At 38.3% G+C, this 16,993-nt stretch overlaps 1 protein-coding gene across 3 annotated transcripts in view; it reads left to right on the top strand.

Moving 5' to 3' along the window:
- The window catches only part of LOC109037079 (uncharacterized), a 42,885-nt gene extending 28,286 nt beyond the window's left edge, over window positions 1–14,599 (top strand). For 2 of the 3 annotated variants that reach the window (XM_072303290.1, XM_072303291.1), the window contains exons 6-9: window positions 2,192–2,353; window positions 6,267–6,433; window positions 12,431–12,530; window positions 14,116–14,599. In XM_072303290.1, coding sequence (XP_072159391.1) covers window positions 2,192–2,353; window positions 6,267–6,433; window positions 12,431–12,530; window positions 14,116–14,289 — 603 coding nt within the window. In that variant the 3' untranslated portion in view covers window positions 14,290–14,599. Of the gene's footprint in view, window positions 1–2,191; window positions 2,354–3,145; window positions 3,262–6,266; window positions 6,434–12,430; window positions 12,531–14,115 lie in introns of all 3 variants that reach the window. The other variant, XM_072303289.1, reaches the window with a different exon arrangement.
- Window positions 14,600–16,993: the final 2,394 nt, after the last annotated feature.

The raw sequence follows: 16,993 nt of genomic DNA, 5'->3' as shown, positions 1-16,993 counted from the left end.
AAGCATTCCGGTACATGTTTCTTAACCAGAAATTTCACGTAGAACACGATTCGCGCAACGAAAAATTACTGAAACCAACTCCTAACGAAGATATTAACCTTTTCATTTCACATTGGTTACGAGGAATTTGAACTGCCCGCTCACAAGAAACTCAAAGCTCTACGTGAGTCAAATCGCGCACGACAACGGTCTCAGCAAGTTCTTAATCGAGCAATATTCATTTCCCACCATGTGTTGTTCGAACTATAGGCAATTTGCTATAGCTGAGCCAAAGCGTCAAGATTGAGGTTGCCAGATTTTTACATCGCGCAGAGACTGTCATGATAACGTTTAGCGCGCGATGTGAATCACGTAGAGCATTGAGTTTTCATGAGCGGGTGGTTTGAATTCACGCATCAAGAATCATTAAATATCGTTGTGAGGAGTTGATTTCGATAATTTTCATTGTGCGCATCGTGCTCTACGTGAAATTTTGGTCACGGATCATATATCGAGTGCTGAAATTCGTACCTTGTCTAGTGGTCCATAGGAACTATAAATTCCGGCCCAGTTTTAAAAACAACGCATGTGCCATTAAAATTCCCTATGCACAAAAGTGTTTTTTCAGATGAGCCAGAATTAAACGGTCCAAATGGCAAAATGCAGTCCAAATAATATTTGAACCGCACATGGGAAACACTACCTTATTTCACTAAAGACATAGTTGTTGAAATTTCAGTGTCTGAGGAGTTGAGCAAAGATCAGATTTTGGGATTCCAAGTAACAGAGGCAGTTCTCAGACCTGACGGAAAGCTTTCATTCAAGAGAACAGTGATTTACACGCTGTCATCAACAGCGCCTGGTTTAAACCTTATTCACGCGTAACTGTGTGATTATTGCATTTTGCTTAATGAAGGCGCATTAGAGTCTCGCATGCTTTCCTCTCAAAGTCTTAACTATGCCAGTCTTCCATAAAGCATGACAAGAATTGGTGGGTTGTAGGTCGAAATAAAATGATCGTCTTAAAAATTGTCGCCTGGCATGAAAGTTTTAGGTTTCTTCACGAATAAAATTGAAAACGAGGAGCCAACAGTTCGATTCATGACTGTTGGGCGAAACATATTTTCATCGAGTTTTTAACTTTCTTGATTGCACATGAAATTCGATTGTATCTTTTTGTTCTTCTATATTTATTACGGTAAATTATTTCATTGCTAATTAAGTTATATTAATTCGATATCAGCATTTTATAATTTTGACGGTGATCGAATGATGACTAAGATACAAATAAGCCTTGAATGGCCATTCATGGCTTTTGTATCTTAGTTATCATTCGATCACCGTCAAAATTATAAAATGCTGATATCGAATTAATATAACTTAATTAGCATGAAATAAATTTACCGTAATAAATAAGAAGAACAAAAAGATACAATCGAATTTCATGTGCAATCAAGAAAGTTAAAAACTCGATGCAAATATTTTTCGCCCAGCAGTCATGAATCGAACTGTTGATTCCTCGTTTTCAATTTTATTTGTGAAGAAAGCTAAAACTGTCATGCCAGGTGACAATTTATAAGACGCTCGTTTTTCTTCACGCCTACAACCCACCAATTCTTGTCATGCTTTATGGAAGACTGGCATAGTTAAGACTTTGAGAGGAAAGCATGCGGGACTCTAATGCGCCTTCATTTGCAGCAAATGCAATAATCACAACAGTTACGCGTGAATAGGGTTTAAACCAAGGCGCTGTTGATGACAGCGTGTAAATCACTGTTCTCTTTGAATGAAAGCTTTCCGTCAGGTCTGAGAACTGCCTCTGTTACTTGGAATCCCAAAATCTGATCTTTGCTCAACTCCTCAGACACTGAAAATTTCAACAACTATGTCTTTAGTGAAATAAGGTAGTGTTTCCCATGTGCGGTCGAATATTATTTGGACTGCATTTTGCCATTTGGACCGTTTAATTCTGGCTCATCTGAAAAAACACTTATGTGCATAGGGAATTTAATGGCACGTACGTTGTTTTTAAAGTGGGCCGGAATTTATAGTTCCTAATTGCAAAATGTAGTCCATTTTACATTTAAAAACGTGACGTCAGTCGGCGCGATCGAATATGCATTTAGAGTTCAACATTGAGAAAACTCTAAGAATATATTCTCAGCATGTTCATGCACTACTTTAATCAAGGTTTTCTTGAATGTTCATGCAGGGTTGGACTGATCCAAAATTAATAGAGAGGATGCAAGAAAATATACCGAAGCCTGACAGACCTCAGGCGGATTATGGCCACCCCTCCTTCGAATCAAACAAGGAAATGTTATCTCTTCCAATGCTTCCCTTGGATAGACACTTTTTACCCCCGTCAAAAGAGGTACGTTTGTGCATTTAGCATCAATAATGTTGAAGCAGGAAAAAAATCGAATTTCGCAACTTTAAACTAGCGTTCCATTGAATTGACGATTTATATCATGATGATTTTTCCCAATAACTGATCCTCGTTGATCATTTTATTAAATATACAATGAGACTCTTTACTGGAAACGGCAAATAGTCAGGGCACCCTGGGGCGAAATTTCAGGTTTATCCCCTCATTTTTATATAATGTAACTAATGACGTTTTTTCACCCCATATTGCCTTTTTTATATTTTAGATGAATTAGAATTTGCAAGGAAATGTGCCAAAATATATTGAGAATGGTTGAAGCTTATACTTCAGTGCTAAGGATAAATGTCGTATGAACAACCGAAAGTTGCCAAGTTTCGTCCTATGAAACCGGCATTTTTGAGGAAATTTATGAAAATATTTCCTTGAATATTTCAGATACTGTAGATAGAATTATGAAGCACAAATATATTCTTTGAAAACTGGGGGAAAAACATACACAAATTTCCCTAAAAATGCGTATTTTATCGCAGGAAATTTGACAACGGCCAAAGGTTTATACGGCGTTTTCCTTAGCACGGCAGTATACAAGACAAATTATTTTGGTACAATATAAAAAATAGTAAATGTGTTCATCTGCCGTATGAATGAATTGCCCGGGAATCAGACGGTATTTTTTTCTACAAATAATACGTGACAAAAATAAGAGATTTATGCTTAAAGACCGGCAACACTGAGCTGAGAAGTGTTAAGCTGAGCTTTGGGTTAAATTTTATCCAGGAGCTGATAACAGGGGGCGTGGAGTTGGTCCCTCTTCTGGCCAAAAGACAGCGAATAGCAGCGAGATGGCCTCTCTGCTCCAGTGACATAACTAGGATACAGGAAATAAGGCCACAGTAAGTCCATAGTTTTTCTCTACTTTTCCATTCCAACTGCTGTAGGATCCATGCATCTCCATCTTAGAAAGACCTTCGAGCTAGCCATCATCAAAGACTCACGAGATTTTCTGCCTAGTTAAGGAAAAACGGCGTATAATTTCCTCTGGCAAATCACTAATTATCAGGAAAATTTTTGAATATTTCTATGCCAATTTTTCGGACAGTTTTGTACGCAATTGAATCTAAATTATCTGAAAATCTCAAGGGAAAATATGTATAATATTTCTCAAAAATACATATTTTATCCGGGGAAATTTGGCAACTCTCGAATGTTCATACGGCGTTCTTCCTTAGCACGGCAGTTTTGACCTATAGCTTCATACTATACTTTGGTTCTGAGGAGTGCTTTGGAGAAGAGTTTTTGTCTTCCCTGAAGTAAAATAACGGCGTAAATATTGTAAATATTCGACTTCTTGTACTTTCTTTTTACCTTACTCGTATTGACTTTAGCTATCCTTTTGATATTTCTATCAATTTCTGACGTCCTTAATACTGTCATGTTTGAGGAAAAATTCCGAAAGTACACCTTTATTTTTCAACACTGAAAAAAAAAGTTTGGTCATATGAACCAAAGGTTTGATGTTCAATAATATCCCTAATTTTCCGTTTGTCAAACTGAACTTTCGGTCCGTATAATCGAAAAATTCGGTTCATATGACCGAACTTTGTTTGTCAGTTCACTTTACCGTTGAAAATCGATTTGTCGAACCGACTCTTGAGTGATCCACAATTAGTAGATTAGCCAAAAGCGCTACATCCACACTATTCTGCTGGGAAATTAAGTTCAGTTCAGTCATCTCATCGCAATTGCTTGACAGTGGCGTGGCGTGAATCGCGATGTATCGATTGTTATGCTATTTAAACCTGTGATAAAGAATCGATTATTAAGGTGTTCGCTGCGAACACCCTGTTTGTCGATCCTTTCCCATAGGTTTAAATGGCATAACAATCGATATATCGCAAAGCACGCCACGCCACTGGCTTGAACTATGACCACTCTCCCCTCCACCCTCGCACTAATACTTATCACAGTTCATATTTTGGACTCTAATGCAAATTTTTGGTACTGGCCAAACTCCAATTTACACTAACGCTTCTAATAAACTAAAATAAACCGAACCATGTCCGTACCTAACGATGCAGTATTTTTTTCAATATTTCAATGCAGTTTTTAGACTACTGCATTAATTTCCTCCTCAAAATTCCCTGGCCAGTTCTATCTGATACAAGAAATCCTCTCCAAAGGCTCATCAGGATTGCCTCAACGAGGCTGGAAAGAACCACCTGGATTGAGTTGAGTACGATGCATGCGAGCTTAGCTTATGCACGTCACCGATTTAGCGGCTTCATAGTTCGATGTACCGACGTTAGATTTTGGCGCTCTCGCATGAAACACGGAGGGAACTGGACGCAATGTAAACAGAGAATTTCTTTTCAGCCAACCCAGAATCAGAATTTTCAGATACTCCGTAGTGATTACAAATCAGTATATGGACAGGCGGATTGAACACGGAAAATTGCGTCAATCATACGAGCCGCCAAGCTCAATAGGCGTCTTTCGGTTCGGAGGACTGACTATGTGGGTCTTTGGACGCGCGAGTGGACCTACGCTGAAAAAAAATTCTCGGCGTTTTTACCAAGGTCCGTTGGTACCTTTACCATCTCACTTTTTTACCAATTATTGGTAATTTTACCAAGACAGACTGGTAAGCTTACCTAAAAACCGGTATTTTTACTGTTTTTTTTCAGGTAAGAATACCACTTTTATTGGTAATCAATTCCCGGTAACTTCGCCATTTTATCTCGGTATTTCTACCACAGTGGATAAAAATTATCGGCGTTTTTACCGGGGATCAGTAAAATTACCAAGAAAGTTAAATAATTTTACCGCGATTTCTCGGTAAAATTACCAATTCCATAAATGGTAATTTTACCAAGAAAAAACTGGGATCAAATAGAACCCTAAATTCTTGGTAATTTTACCCTTTTCTTAGTGAATACACCGAGATTTTTTTTTCAGTGTGGGTCTTTGGACGCGCGAGTGGACCTATTCGGTTGATGGAGCCAAACTTAGATTCGGTGAACCAAAGGTTGAGTTCTACAAACCGAAGATTCCGTTCAGTAAACCGAAAAACTGGAAAATGTCTTCTATCGACCGACGTTTTTAGGTTTGGGAAGCGCAACAGATCGGTTTTGATGACCGAGGCGAGGGCTCAATCCTCGAACTAAAAAGTGCTCTCTGAAGTTTTCGGTTCGTATGACCGATGTATTTTTTCCCTGAAGTATTTTGCCAGGCGGTGTAGGCGTGAAAAAAGTTCGGTTCGCATGGAACACTAAAGTTTTAAGTCCGAGTAACTAAGTGATTAAGTCCCAGTGACTAAAATGTTCAGCCCGGGTAACCAAACTGCAGTCCAAATGACGAAGATTTAGTTCGTCGCAACCAAGACTCGTGTTCTTTACGAAAAACTTCGGTTATTTGAACCCCAGGTTGATTATTGAAATTGATAGACAAAGCCACAGACAAAAAAGACACGAGGAGTGTGGAGCGATCTCATTGATTGAAATGGATGGTTCTCATGGACGAGGGGAGAGAATGATGGACTAACTTTAGAGTCTCTCTGGGTTCCCATTAATTAGTCTATTACTTACCTCCTCTATCCATTGCAAACGTCCGCTTCCACCAATAGGATCCCTCCATATCCTTTTGTCTTCGTTGCTATCGCTTTGTCTACCAATGTCAACAATCAGTCCTCTGAAGGACGGTCCTTACGGACCAATTACTTTACTGTTCCGTATGAATTTAGGTTAGGTTTTAGTGAGCGAAGTTTTTCCCTCCGAGAAAAACGACTGAATCAATCGGATATCGAATGACGTGGCCGCTAGATGGGGCTGCAAACTGGATAGCATGGAGATACAGCGGTTGGCTAGCCGATAGATTAGTCTAATGGAGTGTTGTTTTGTAGCCGAAGACATGGGTAGTTTACGTAATTAAAAACCCGCGTCCGTCCAAGATACCCATCGCGCTTCGCTCGCCGCTGTCGAGCGCGTTCGACTCAAGCACCACGATGACGTCACCCGGGCCACCTTCTCCCCCGACCCAACCGAGGCCCACCCCTCGGCCTGTCCGTGTGTAAGTAGCCTCTTCTCTACATGTCTCCGTCCAAGGGCAAAGGGATCTCGATCTATATGAAAGCTCAAGTTCGAGCAACCTAATTCAGAGCATTGAGGAAAACTTTCAGTCAAAAAATTCCCAGAAAATATCAAAGTGAACTGTTCCTATTGTATTACATTTTGCAATGAGGAACCACTATCTCTAGCTCCTCCATAAAAGCACGTATCTGCATAGGGAAGTCAATGGCATATATGTTGTTTCTAAAATGAGCCAGAAATAGTGGTTCCTTATTGCAAAATGTAATCCAATTCTAATCTGCCACATTCGAGGAATGAAATTGTCGGATTTTCACGCAGAAGTTCACGCTCTAGATCAGCACAAAAATGGACTGAACCGCACACAATTTGTTCTCTCGACACCAGAGACAATTTTTAGTCGAAATCTCAAAAACTCAATTTTGAAACCCGACTTGAAAAAAATTGATTCACTGTTAATTGGAATGCATTTTGCAATTTGGAACTATAAATTCTGGCTCTTCTGGAAAAACACTTAAGTGCATAGGGAAACTAATAGCACACACGTTGTTTTTAAACCGGGCTAGAATTTATAGTTCCAAATTGCATAATGTCGTCCAATTTTGCCTCTACGGACTGAGATCTATTTTCCCGTGGACGGTCACACACAACAATAAATGACTGATCTGGGATCCATTTTTCTATGTATGGCCCACTTGTATTTTTAAATCGAAGTGGTTATTCGGCGGCGCGGTACCCTAACTAGAAAATCTTCTAAGTATCGCTAAGGTGCCTTTGACGGATAACTTTATGACCAATAATCGGAAAATTTACAAACACTAAGGTGTCTTTACTGGATGACTTTTCAACCGCTAACCAGAAAATCTCCTACCGCTAAGGTGCCAACAGTAGGTACTTCAGGCCGAATGTAAATGCAGTTAGGTAATGGACCACTAGACAAGGTACGAATTAAAGGATTCTGATATATGTTTCTTAACCAAAATTTCACGCAGAACACGATACGCGCGACAGAAATTACTGAAACCTACTCCTAAAGACGATATTAACGTTTTTATTTCACATTGGTTACAAGGAATTTGAACTGCCCGCCCACAAGAAACTCAAAGCTCTACGTGAGTCAAATCGCGCATTACAACGGTTTCAGCAATCTTCTCAATCGAGCAATGTTCATTTCCCACCATGTGTTGTTCAAACTGTAAGCAATTTGCTAAAGCTGAGCCAAAGCGTCAAGATTGAGGTTGCCGGATTTGTATATCGCAGAGACTGTCATGATGAACGTTTAGCGCGCGATGTGAATCACGTAGAGCGCATGGAGTTTTCATGAGCGGGAGGTTTGAATTCACGCATCAAGAATTATTGAATATCTAAGTAAGGAGGGGATTTCGGTAATTTTCGTTGTGTTCTACGTGCAATTTTGGTTAAGAAGCATGTATCAGAATGATGAAATTCGTACCTTATCTAGTGGTTCATTCAGTGCTTCGATGCCCATGTAAACTCTAACTGTTCTCCGCACGCAGTTCAAAATTTATGCAGATTAATGCACTTAAAAAACTTATGAACATTGCGTTGCTAGTACATGCAGTCAACAACTTGACGTAAACACAACTGATCAGGGAGAAGGTGCGAAATGTTTACGGTAGCCCGAAAATACGAAGCCGGGTTCTGACGCGAGTACTGGTGGGTCATTGATTTTTGCGCGTCCATGATTTTTTTGTTTACATAATTTCTCCGGATAATACCAATAGATTACCGTAAATGATAATTTAAATGTTAAAATGTATATCATCATCACTGTTAAGTTCTACTTACAGTTTAATTAAGCTTTAAAAGACATTATAATAGGTCTAAAAGTGTATATTGTACATTGTTATACTTCTGTGTGCAATATGAAAAATAAAATAAAAAAATAAAAAAAAACGAAGAAGGTGTTGGCTTGCTCATCCGGTGGAAGCATCTTACCTGTCGGAAATTTTCCGAATAGTGGTTAAAAAGTCATCCGGTGAAGGCACCTTAGTTGTAGGAAATTTTCCGGTTAGCGGTCATAAAGTTATCCGGTAACAAAGAACAACTTAAAACGGGACTAAGGCCGCAAATAATAAAAAGAAACATAAAATAAAATAAGAAACCCGGGACGTTTCGCAGGGATCACACCCGCATATTCAAACGGCAAAACAAGCAAATTAAGAGAATGACACTATGAGCCTCACCGTTGTTATTGTGAGACTGTTGTATTGTTATCCAGTAAAGGCATCTTCACTGAAAAAAAATATGGTACATTTTACCATACTCTGACACAGTGTTAGATAACAAACAATACACTCAGTGGTAGTATTTATCAAGTTATGGTAAGTATCACTAGAGTTCTGGTGAATACTACCATAATTCTGGTTATTTTCACTGAGCAGTATCACTGTGTAAAAAACCAAGTAGACTTTTAGTGAATGTTACCGTACTTTTTTTTCAGTTTAGCGATATTTAGAAGATTTCCTGGTTAAAGTACCGTTCCGCCGAGTAACGCTTTATTTGACGGTACCGCATGGCCTAATAACGCCATCCTTTTTCAATTTGACCGCGTTAAACAGAAAGGAACCAAGCCACATCAGCTATTACCAAATTTAATTGGGCAATTTAATTTTGGCGCGTATACGTAGTATACCGCCTTTGCGATCGTTTCGACCCCCCCCTCGATACAATAACCGAGTCCCCTAGTGCCTTACCGAAAAGTGACTGGCGCGAACTTTTGAGATTTTCCAAAGCGTGTAAAAAGTTTACTAATCCGTCAATAATAATGATTAAAATTTGTTTCTCATTCTGGGGCTCGCTAGTTTATGTGTAATGAATACCAAGAGTCTACGTTTCTTGGTTTTTTTTAAAAAAACCTTAGAATGGGGCGCGCTGATTTAAAATATGCATATATAAGCAGAAACAAGCTAACTGATTCGAGGATGGCTGACCAGGCCGGCACTCTAGGAATGAGAATTTTACTCCTCCGTTTCGTTCATAACGTTGCTTTGACAGATCTCCACACCACTGTTAGGCTTTTCAAAAGTTGGTACCTTTCCTCTGATAGCGAAGGCCACCCAGGATAGACGTAAGTGCAATCTGTGATGAGCCTCAAAACTCATTAGACCATGTGCTAACCATAACACATACAGAAATCAGTTTGCTTTTACAGAAAACCACTTACCCTTTTCCTCCCCGCACACCGGACCTCTGTCCCGACACCGAGGCAGTGTCTTTTGTCCTCCCGAGCGACCCGACCCGGACCCTCACCCTTGATTTTACGCTTGATTAACCATTTCACCGTCACGCTAGGATTCGTCCAATTTTCAAAAAAAATTGTTTCGCGTGTACTTAGCAATTTTTTTCTTACTCTCCGTTAAAAGACGAATTAAGAGAGGTCTCATTCATAAAAATCGGCCGAATAGAAGAGAAGTTACAGTATTCGAAATCCGAAGAAATCGACGAAACTTCTCCAGACAAAAAAAATAAAATGAAGGGAAAAAAAGAAATGTATAAATTACAATTAAGTATAATTGACCTCAGAATTTGACAAGCAATTCAATTATATAACGGAGAAAAAATTGGGAGAAATTACAAAAAATTCGCCTCTTGCAAGGGGCTTCCTTGTAAGAATTTTGACCTGAAGATAAGGTTTGAATAGCAGCAGTACTCTGTACAATACACGGTGTGCCTGAACGAACATTTTTTTTTTGTCAAAATCGAAAATTCTTTATATTTTTTAACTACAGTGTCTCTTAAGTCGTTTAAGCTAAAAAAAAATTCCGTCAAGATTCTGGAAAGTAAAGGCGCTTTAAAAGTATTCTGGGGCTATAATAGCTAAGTCACCGGGAGTAAATTCCGTTATATTATTAAAAAGAAACTGACTCCATAGTTTAATGCCTTAGTTTCTTGAATACGATTATTTTAAGCACTCAAACATTTATACCACCAATTATAGGCATGGGGTGATTTCCTGAGAGCCGATAATATCACGAATTTCTCTTAGAACCTTTCAAAAATGGCTTGCTTTTTGGGCAGCCGATTCGGTCATCGAACCGGGATTTAAATGGAAGCTGATAATAACACAAAGCTCTGAGGAAAATTTTGAGATGAGTATAGGAACGGTTTGTAAATAACGAGGAGAGGCGGGCAAAGCGGCTAAAATCCTATCTAATTTTTACCATTATTCTGTTGAATGAATGTTGCCGCGGACTGCTAACTGTGTCCACACATGGTTTCTGTTCTGGTTCTGGTTTTCTGATATGCATATCGATACGTGAGTATTTTTACACGTAGAATCCAATGTTCACGTCAGGGAGTCGACACATTTCGATTTTTTCGATTTTATACGGAAAATTGATGGTTTTTCGGGATTGAAATTATTGTTTCATGAAAAGTAAATGCACCCAAAATGACTATAGCATATTGATTTTTACATATTTGCACTCACGAAATTGGTTGGTAAATTCAACGAGTGGGTGCATCGACTTGGTACATCAAGTTTCTGCAATTTTTTACGGCAAATTGGTAGATTTTCGGGATGTAGATTGCTTACTTTCAATTCATGAATGAATAAAGCATGGTCATGGTTGAACTTCTTTGCATGGAAATACGTTTAAAATAACAAAATCAAAACATATCTAATGCAATTGCATTTATATCGAGTCAATTTCTTTTCAATAATATAACGGGATTTATAATACCGGTGATTTAGGTATTTTAGCCCCAAAATACCTTTAAATCGACTTTATCTTTCAGGAGTTCGACAAAATTTTTTCTTTCTTCGCTTAAATTATTACTTAGCACTTTTCTTTAAGAATCTGATAAGGTCTTGCTTGGGGCAGATCAAAAAACTTAAACTCGTTCGAATGGCTTTTTACATTCACAATACACGGTCTCGTCAAGGTGCGTCGTTGACCTCTCAGTGTTGGATCGTATGAATTCTCTTGTTGTGCTAGTTGCCTATTTTGAAATCTCTGTAAATGAAAACTAAAGGGGTTGATATGTGCGAGTTAATGACGCGCCTTATCAACACATTGTGTTGGAGTTCACTGCTTGTTTTACATGAAAACGGTCTCTGCGGATTTTCGTGGAAATTGAGGTGAAAATTTTCCATAGTTTGAAGCAAATGCCTTAAAAATTTCAAGGAATTCGCACAAACGTTCTCTCGTAAAAAATTGTGTTGCCCAATTAAATTTGGCAGTAGCTGATGTGGCTTGGTTCCTTTCTGTTAAACTCGGTCCAATTTAGCCATACCTTAAGCAACAGCTTGCTTTCAAGCATCTCCTACTAAGGGAATACAGGACTCAGTTCTTTATCCCCTTTAATGCGATGCGCTTCATTTTTTTGCACAAAAATGTGCGTCTTGCGTAATAAGAGCACCTTGCATCTCTTTAGTACCTGACACCGAGGCCAAAATTTTAAGAAACTTGCGGGACTGGAAGAACATCTAAGATACATATCGATGGCTAACGGAAAATACCGCATATCTGCAAACGGACAATTTTGCAGAACGAAGAAAAAATTCCGCCTTTTTGTAATTTCAAGGTTGAATTTGCAATTTTTTCATACATCACAGCTTCATTGTAGCGCTCCTCCGCAAAATTGGAAAGAAACTATAATCATTAGCTTGCGTATTTTTTACTGTAGAATGCGGCAAGGTCGCGCTAACTCATGTTTGCCAAAATTGTCAGTTAGGAGGTATCGTTTGATAGTCATCGATATAATACGGTTTTGAAAAAGTTTCAGGAGGAGGATTTAGGAATCTGCCTTAATACTCAGTGGCATAAATTGACAGAAAGAGCTTGTGTACATTTCTATTTAGAATTTCAAGTCGGTATATGATTCCAATCACCGATGGTTTACCTCAATGGCCCAAAATCAATTAGAAACATTTTTAGCGCTGATTTTACGGGAAAACATTACGAATTTCCTGAATTGAAGAAAATTTCACTCGATTGTTTTTGTGCTTTCATAGTGATCCCATAAAAGAGCCCATTTGGCGTGACACTGCGGGAGAGAAAGAATACGGTGAAGCACTTGCACATCAAATAGAGGAGCAACAGCATAGACGACAGGTTAGTTTTAGACTGTAATGAAACGCAATGTAATGGACGATCTTATCAAATTGAGCAGATCATGCTTAAATTTCATTTCCTGTAGGGTCGCAGGCGTTTACACAGTGTTCTTAAAGGGACTGCGGCCAGGGGAAAGCCAGGTATGACTGATCGATCTATTCGTGCTCAGAGTGGAAGTTGTGGTCTACACTGCCATTTGAAGGAGTTAATGTCTGGAATTAGTTACTGAAAGCAAAAGTATGCCTTGGCCAGGCTGCATACGTTTTACACCCATGTTTCATGGTTCCTTTTTCATTTGTCTTGTTTTTCCTCAATAACTTGCTCAAATGCTCCAGTCGAAATTTAAGGAAAATTGATTTTTTTAGAAATATACATGTATTTCATAAAGAGTGGCTAGCTCATTATGACCTCTCCAACCTGTGGATGTGATTCTCTTTCTTCTGTCTTCAATTTGACTACTCCACAATATTTCCCTCTAGGGGAAAATGGCTCAATAGGCAACTTGAAACATTTTTATACCAAGAAGATTGAGGAACTTCGAGAAGCTAATAGTTAAATATAGTATCTAAGGGGAATTCAAAAGGGGGAACTAACATGTAAATATAATAGTAGGCTTTAAAAATTTAGTATGTTAACATAAGTCTTCGGCTACAATGCTGTTCAATTGTAGCTCCACCCTGCACAATTAATAAAATACTTCTGCCCCCCCCCCCCCCAAAAAAAAAAAACTTGAATGATTTAATTTAGCGAATCCCTGGTTATAGTTAGGTATAATTTATTTTTTGCGCTCTACATCAATATTCGTCATTTGCCCAAAAAGTTCGTTAAATAAATGGACAATGTTTTTCTCAACATGTCATGATTTTTTCCTGAAAGTTTTAAGAGCAATTCAACTGACTCATTTCCTTTAAAGCGTGGATACTTTGGAGAGCTGCAGCTGAAGTCCTTGTCTTCAAAGTTTCGCGACTGTTATGCTCGGTTGCCGATGATAAGTAAACAACATTTTCAAAATTACTAGGTTTTCGGCTACCCATAATGAAATAAACAAGTACTAAGTTTTTAGCCGATTATCTCCTTAATAATAAGTAAACTCAGGTCATGCTTACATCAACATTCTCTTGCACACTGTTTTTAAGCATCGCCTAGTTTACTTCCTGTCAAAAAGAAAATAGGTTAAAAGCTAAATACTTGTTTCTTTCAAAATTGTCTTATTAATCACGGGCTGCCATCAGTGAGAATCTGATCATAGAGAATGTTGAGTAACAGAACACCGCCATGAGCTGAGCACAAAGTATAGGTAAGGTGCTTGTCTTTCTTCAATATTTACATGTGCAGAAGAATATGTCCGTCATAATAAAATACAATTTCTAAACTCCCAATGCCAAGCTTTCAACATTGTGGAAGTTTTAAAGTAAATGAGAGTACATAAAATGCTTGAGGAACAACAGACTTAAATCGTGACTACGCATACAGTTTACTCATCTGAAAATTGATTTTACCACGCCTTTCCAATAAAGAAATTCAATTACATCACACTTAAAACAATTAATTCCAAAATATGATATGCATACCTCTGATGTTTCAGGAGGAACGAAATCAAGATCTTATGAACTCTAGGAAACATTTTGAAAATTGGCAAAACTTTTGGGGAAGGCCCGGCCATGGAGCGCCAAGGAGTGTTAAAGTGAAGGAAAATTTGGATTACTTACTGTATCATCTTCCATTGATTACGTCGAAAGGCACTAATATGATAAAATGAAGATTAATTAAGAGTTTAAATGAATCACAAGCTAATTACTATTAACTTGCGTTTCAGAAGAGATATGATGCTAATGCATGTGAGGATAGTGGAAAATTCAGCCCTGTTACAATTACAGATAGAATATATGATTCAAAAACAAACAAAAATATTCAAGACATTACATCATCACGCAAGCCTCATTTTTCCTAGTAAAAAATTATGGGACTTACATTTAGAGGGAGAAACTGTTAAGACTTTTTCCACTGATGGTTATATTGTCGTGTCTCATTCTCATACTTTCTGTTACCACCACTTGTGAGAATATTTAGAACGAATTATTGTTTCCGGCTTATTTATTTATAAAAAGTTTATTCGTTGATTTTAAAGTTTTAAGTATCCAAAGTTATACGAGTCCATTGTTTTACCGTTAAAGTTTTTATCCTATCGTGTGTTTGATTGGTGATTAAGGGTTTCCTGTTAAAACTTCAAAGATATTAAAGGAGTTGTTATTTACCTGATGTTAGTATATGGTCTGGATGACTGATAGTCTATTGTTTCGTTTCACTGCATATGCGTCAGAACTTTAAGACTGCAATTTTTTGCTGTAGTGTATAATCATATATTGTTTTGTACAGATAAGCTATGTTTTTGTTTTCTTTTTTATTATGTATAAATATAAGGAGATATAAGACTCCCTGTCATTTATCATTGCACATTCTCTTTTCTGAGGATCATCACTAAAATGTTTTCCAGCATGTCACCTGTATTACAAATGGACGTATTTCTGCCGAACTGAAATATGTGCATTATGACGTGAGCCCTGTTACGCATATACTCTTATGATTCTTAAGGCTCATGTCTGAATGATGCACACAGTTCCGAAAAAGCAAAATTAGGTTTTCACGACGAAGAGAATGAGTACTGGAGAGAAAATCAATTTCCAAATTGAACTAAGACTTGAAAAAGCCAAAAATACTCTTCAACCGATCATAATGTCAACATTTCTATATCGACACAACTCTTTACACGATTGACACTACATTATATGTAATAAAAATTTAAGAAAAAGAAATCGAAATACTGGAAAAAAAGAAAATTGAAATACTATTTTCTATTAGTGTAGTGAATAGGGAGGTTTCTTAGTGAAATGGACCACTAGACAAGGTACGAATTTAAGCGATCTGATACATGTTTCTTAACCAGCACTTCACGTAGAACACGATTCACACAACGGAAATTACTGAAACCAACTCCCAACGAAGATATTAACGTTTTTATTTCACATTGGTTACGAGGAATTTGAACTGCCCGCTCACAAGAAACTCAAAGCTCTACGTGCGAGTCAAATCGCCCACTACAACGGTTTCAGCAAGCTTCTCAATCGAGCAATGTTCATTTCCCACCATGTGTTGTTCAAACTATCAGCAATTTGCTATAGCTGAGCCAAAGCGTCAGATTGAGGTTGCCAGATTTTTATATCGCAGAGACTGTCATGATAACGCTTAGCGCACAGTGTGAATCACGTGGAGCATTGAGTTTTCACGAGCGGGTGGTTTGAATTTACGCATCAAGAGTCATTAAATATCTTGGTAAGGAGTTGATATTCGGTAATTTTGGTTGTGCGCATTCGTGTTTTACGGAAATTTTAGTTACAAATTTTAGTTACAAGCCCAGCGTGCATGAAGGCAGGCCCGCCCAAAGGGGGGATACTGGGTCCCTGGTACCGTGTTACCTGTGAAATACCACTACGAATTCACATGCAACCCTTGTTTCGTAAGAAAAAGTTAAAAATTTACCCAAAAAATTTCGCAAAAGGTCAATAGATTTTCAGAAACACGCTGGGGCACTGTGGAATTCTTCTTAAATTTTCAAAGAAGTATACTCCTTGGAAAATTGCTATCTATTTTCCAGATTTTCAGTACAGAGGGGTATTTTTAGTAACTGCGTTTCATTTTCTTCAGTTGTCAGATGCCCCTCGGACCCCCCCCCCCTCCCTGCTTGGGCCCGGACCTTAAAACTGGTACCAGGGCCCGAGATGGGATGAGGCGGGCCTGATTACCGTGTGGGTAACTAGCTATGACTGTAAAAATGTTAATGGAAATCGAAAAGGCCAGCCTGCAGGAAGGTTTTGCATAGTTCATATCCTTTTATTATATTCTGTGCCACTTGTTTATTTTTAATCCTTGTAGAAAAACCACCCATTTGTAAATACAATTCTAGCTGAAGCGCATTTCAGCTATGCATTCACCACTGCAAAAAATTTCAGAAGAAATCGACAAGCCCAGCGTGCATGGAGGCTATCTGCATTTAAATCTTCCGTCACATTCTTACGGCGCAATGATACAACTATTTAAACTCTCCGGAATGCGTGAGGTATCACGCCGCGATTTGAAGGCGTTTTCAAAACAGCCAAGTTCCGATACCTGGATTATCGTTTTGCATACTTCATATTATTTTGTTATATTCCGTACCACTCGTTTATTTTTAATCCTCGTAGAAAAACCACCCATTTGCTAAATACGCTTCTAGCTGAAGCGCACTTAAGCGCATTCATGACTGCAAAAATGTTAACAGAAATCGAAAAGGCCAGCGTGCAGGAAGGCTATTTCAATTGCAATCTTCCGTCGCATTTCTAAGGCGCAATGATACAACTATTTGAACTCTCCGGAATGCGTGAGGTATCACGCCGCGTTTGAAGGCGTTTTCAAAACAGCCAAGTTCC

This window comes from Bemisia tabaci, chromosome 8, assembly GCF_918797505.1.
Source record: "Bemisia tabaci chromosome 8, PGI_BMITA_v3".
NCBI classification, from domain to species: Eukaryota; Metazoa; Arthropoda; class Insecta; order Hemiptera; family Aleyrodidae; genus Bemisia; species Bemisia tabaci.
The sequence above is the reverse complement of the archived record's forward strand: the minus strand, read 5'-3'. Positions and strand labels throughout refer to the sequence as shown.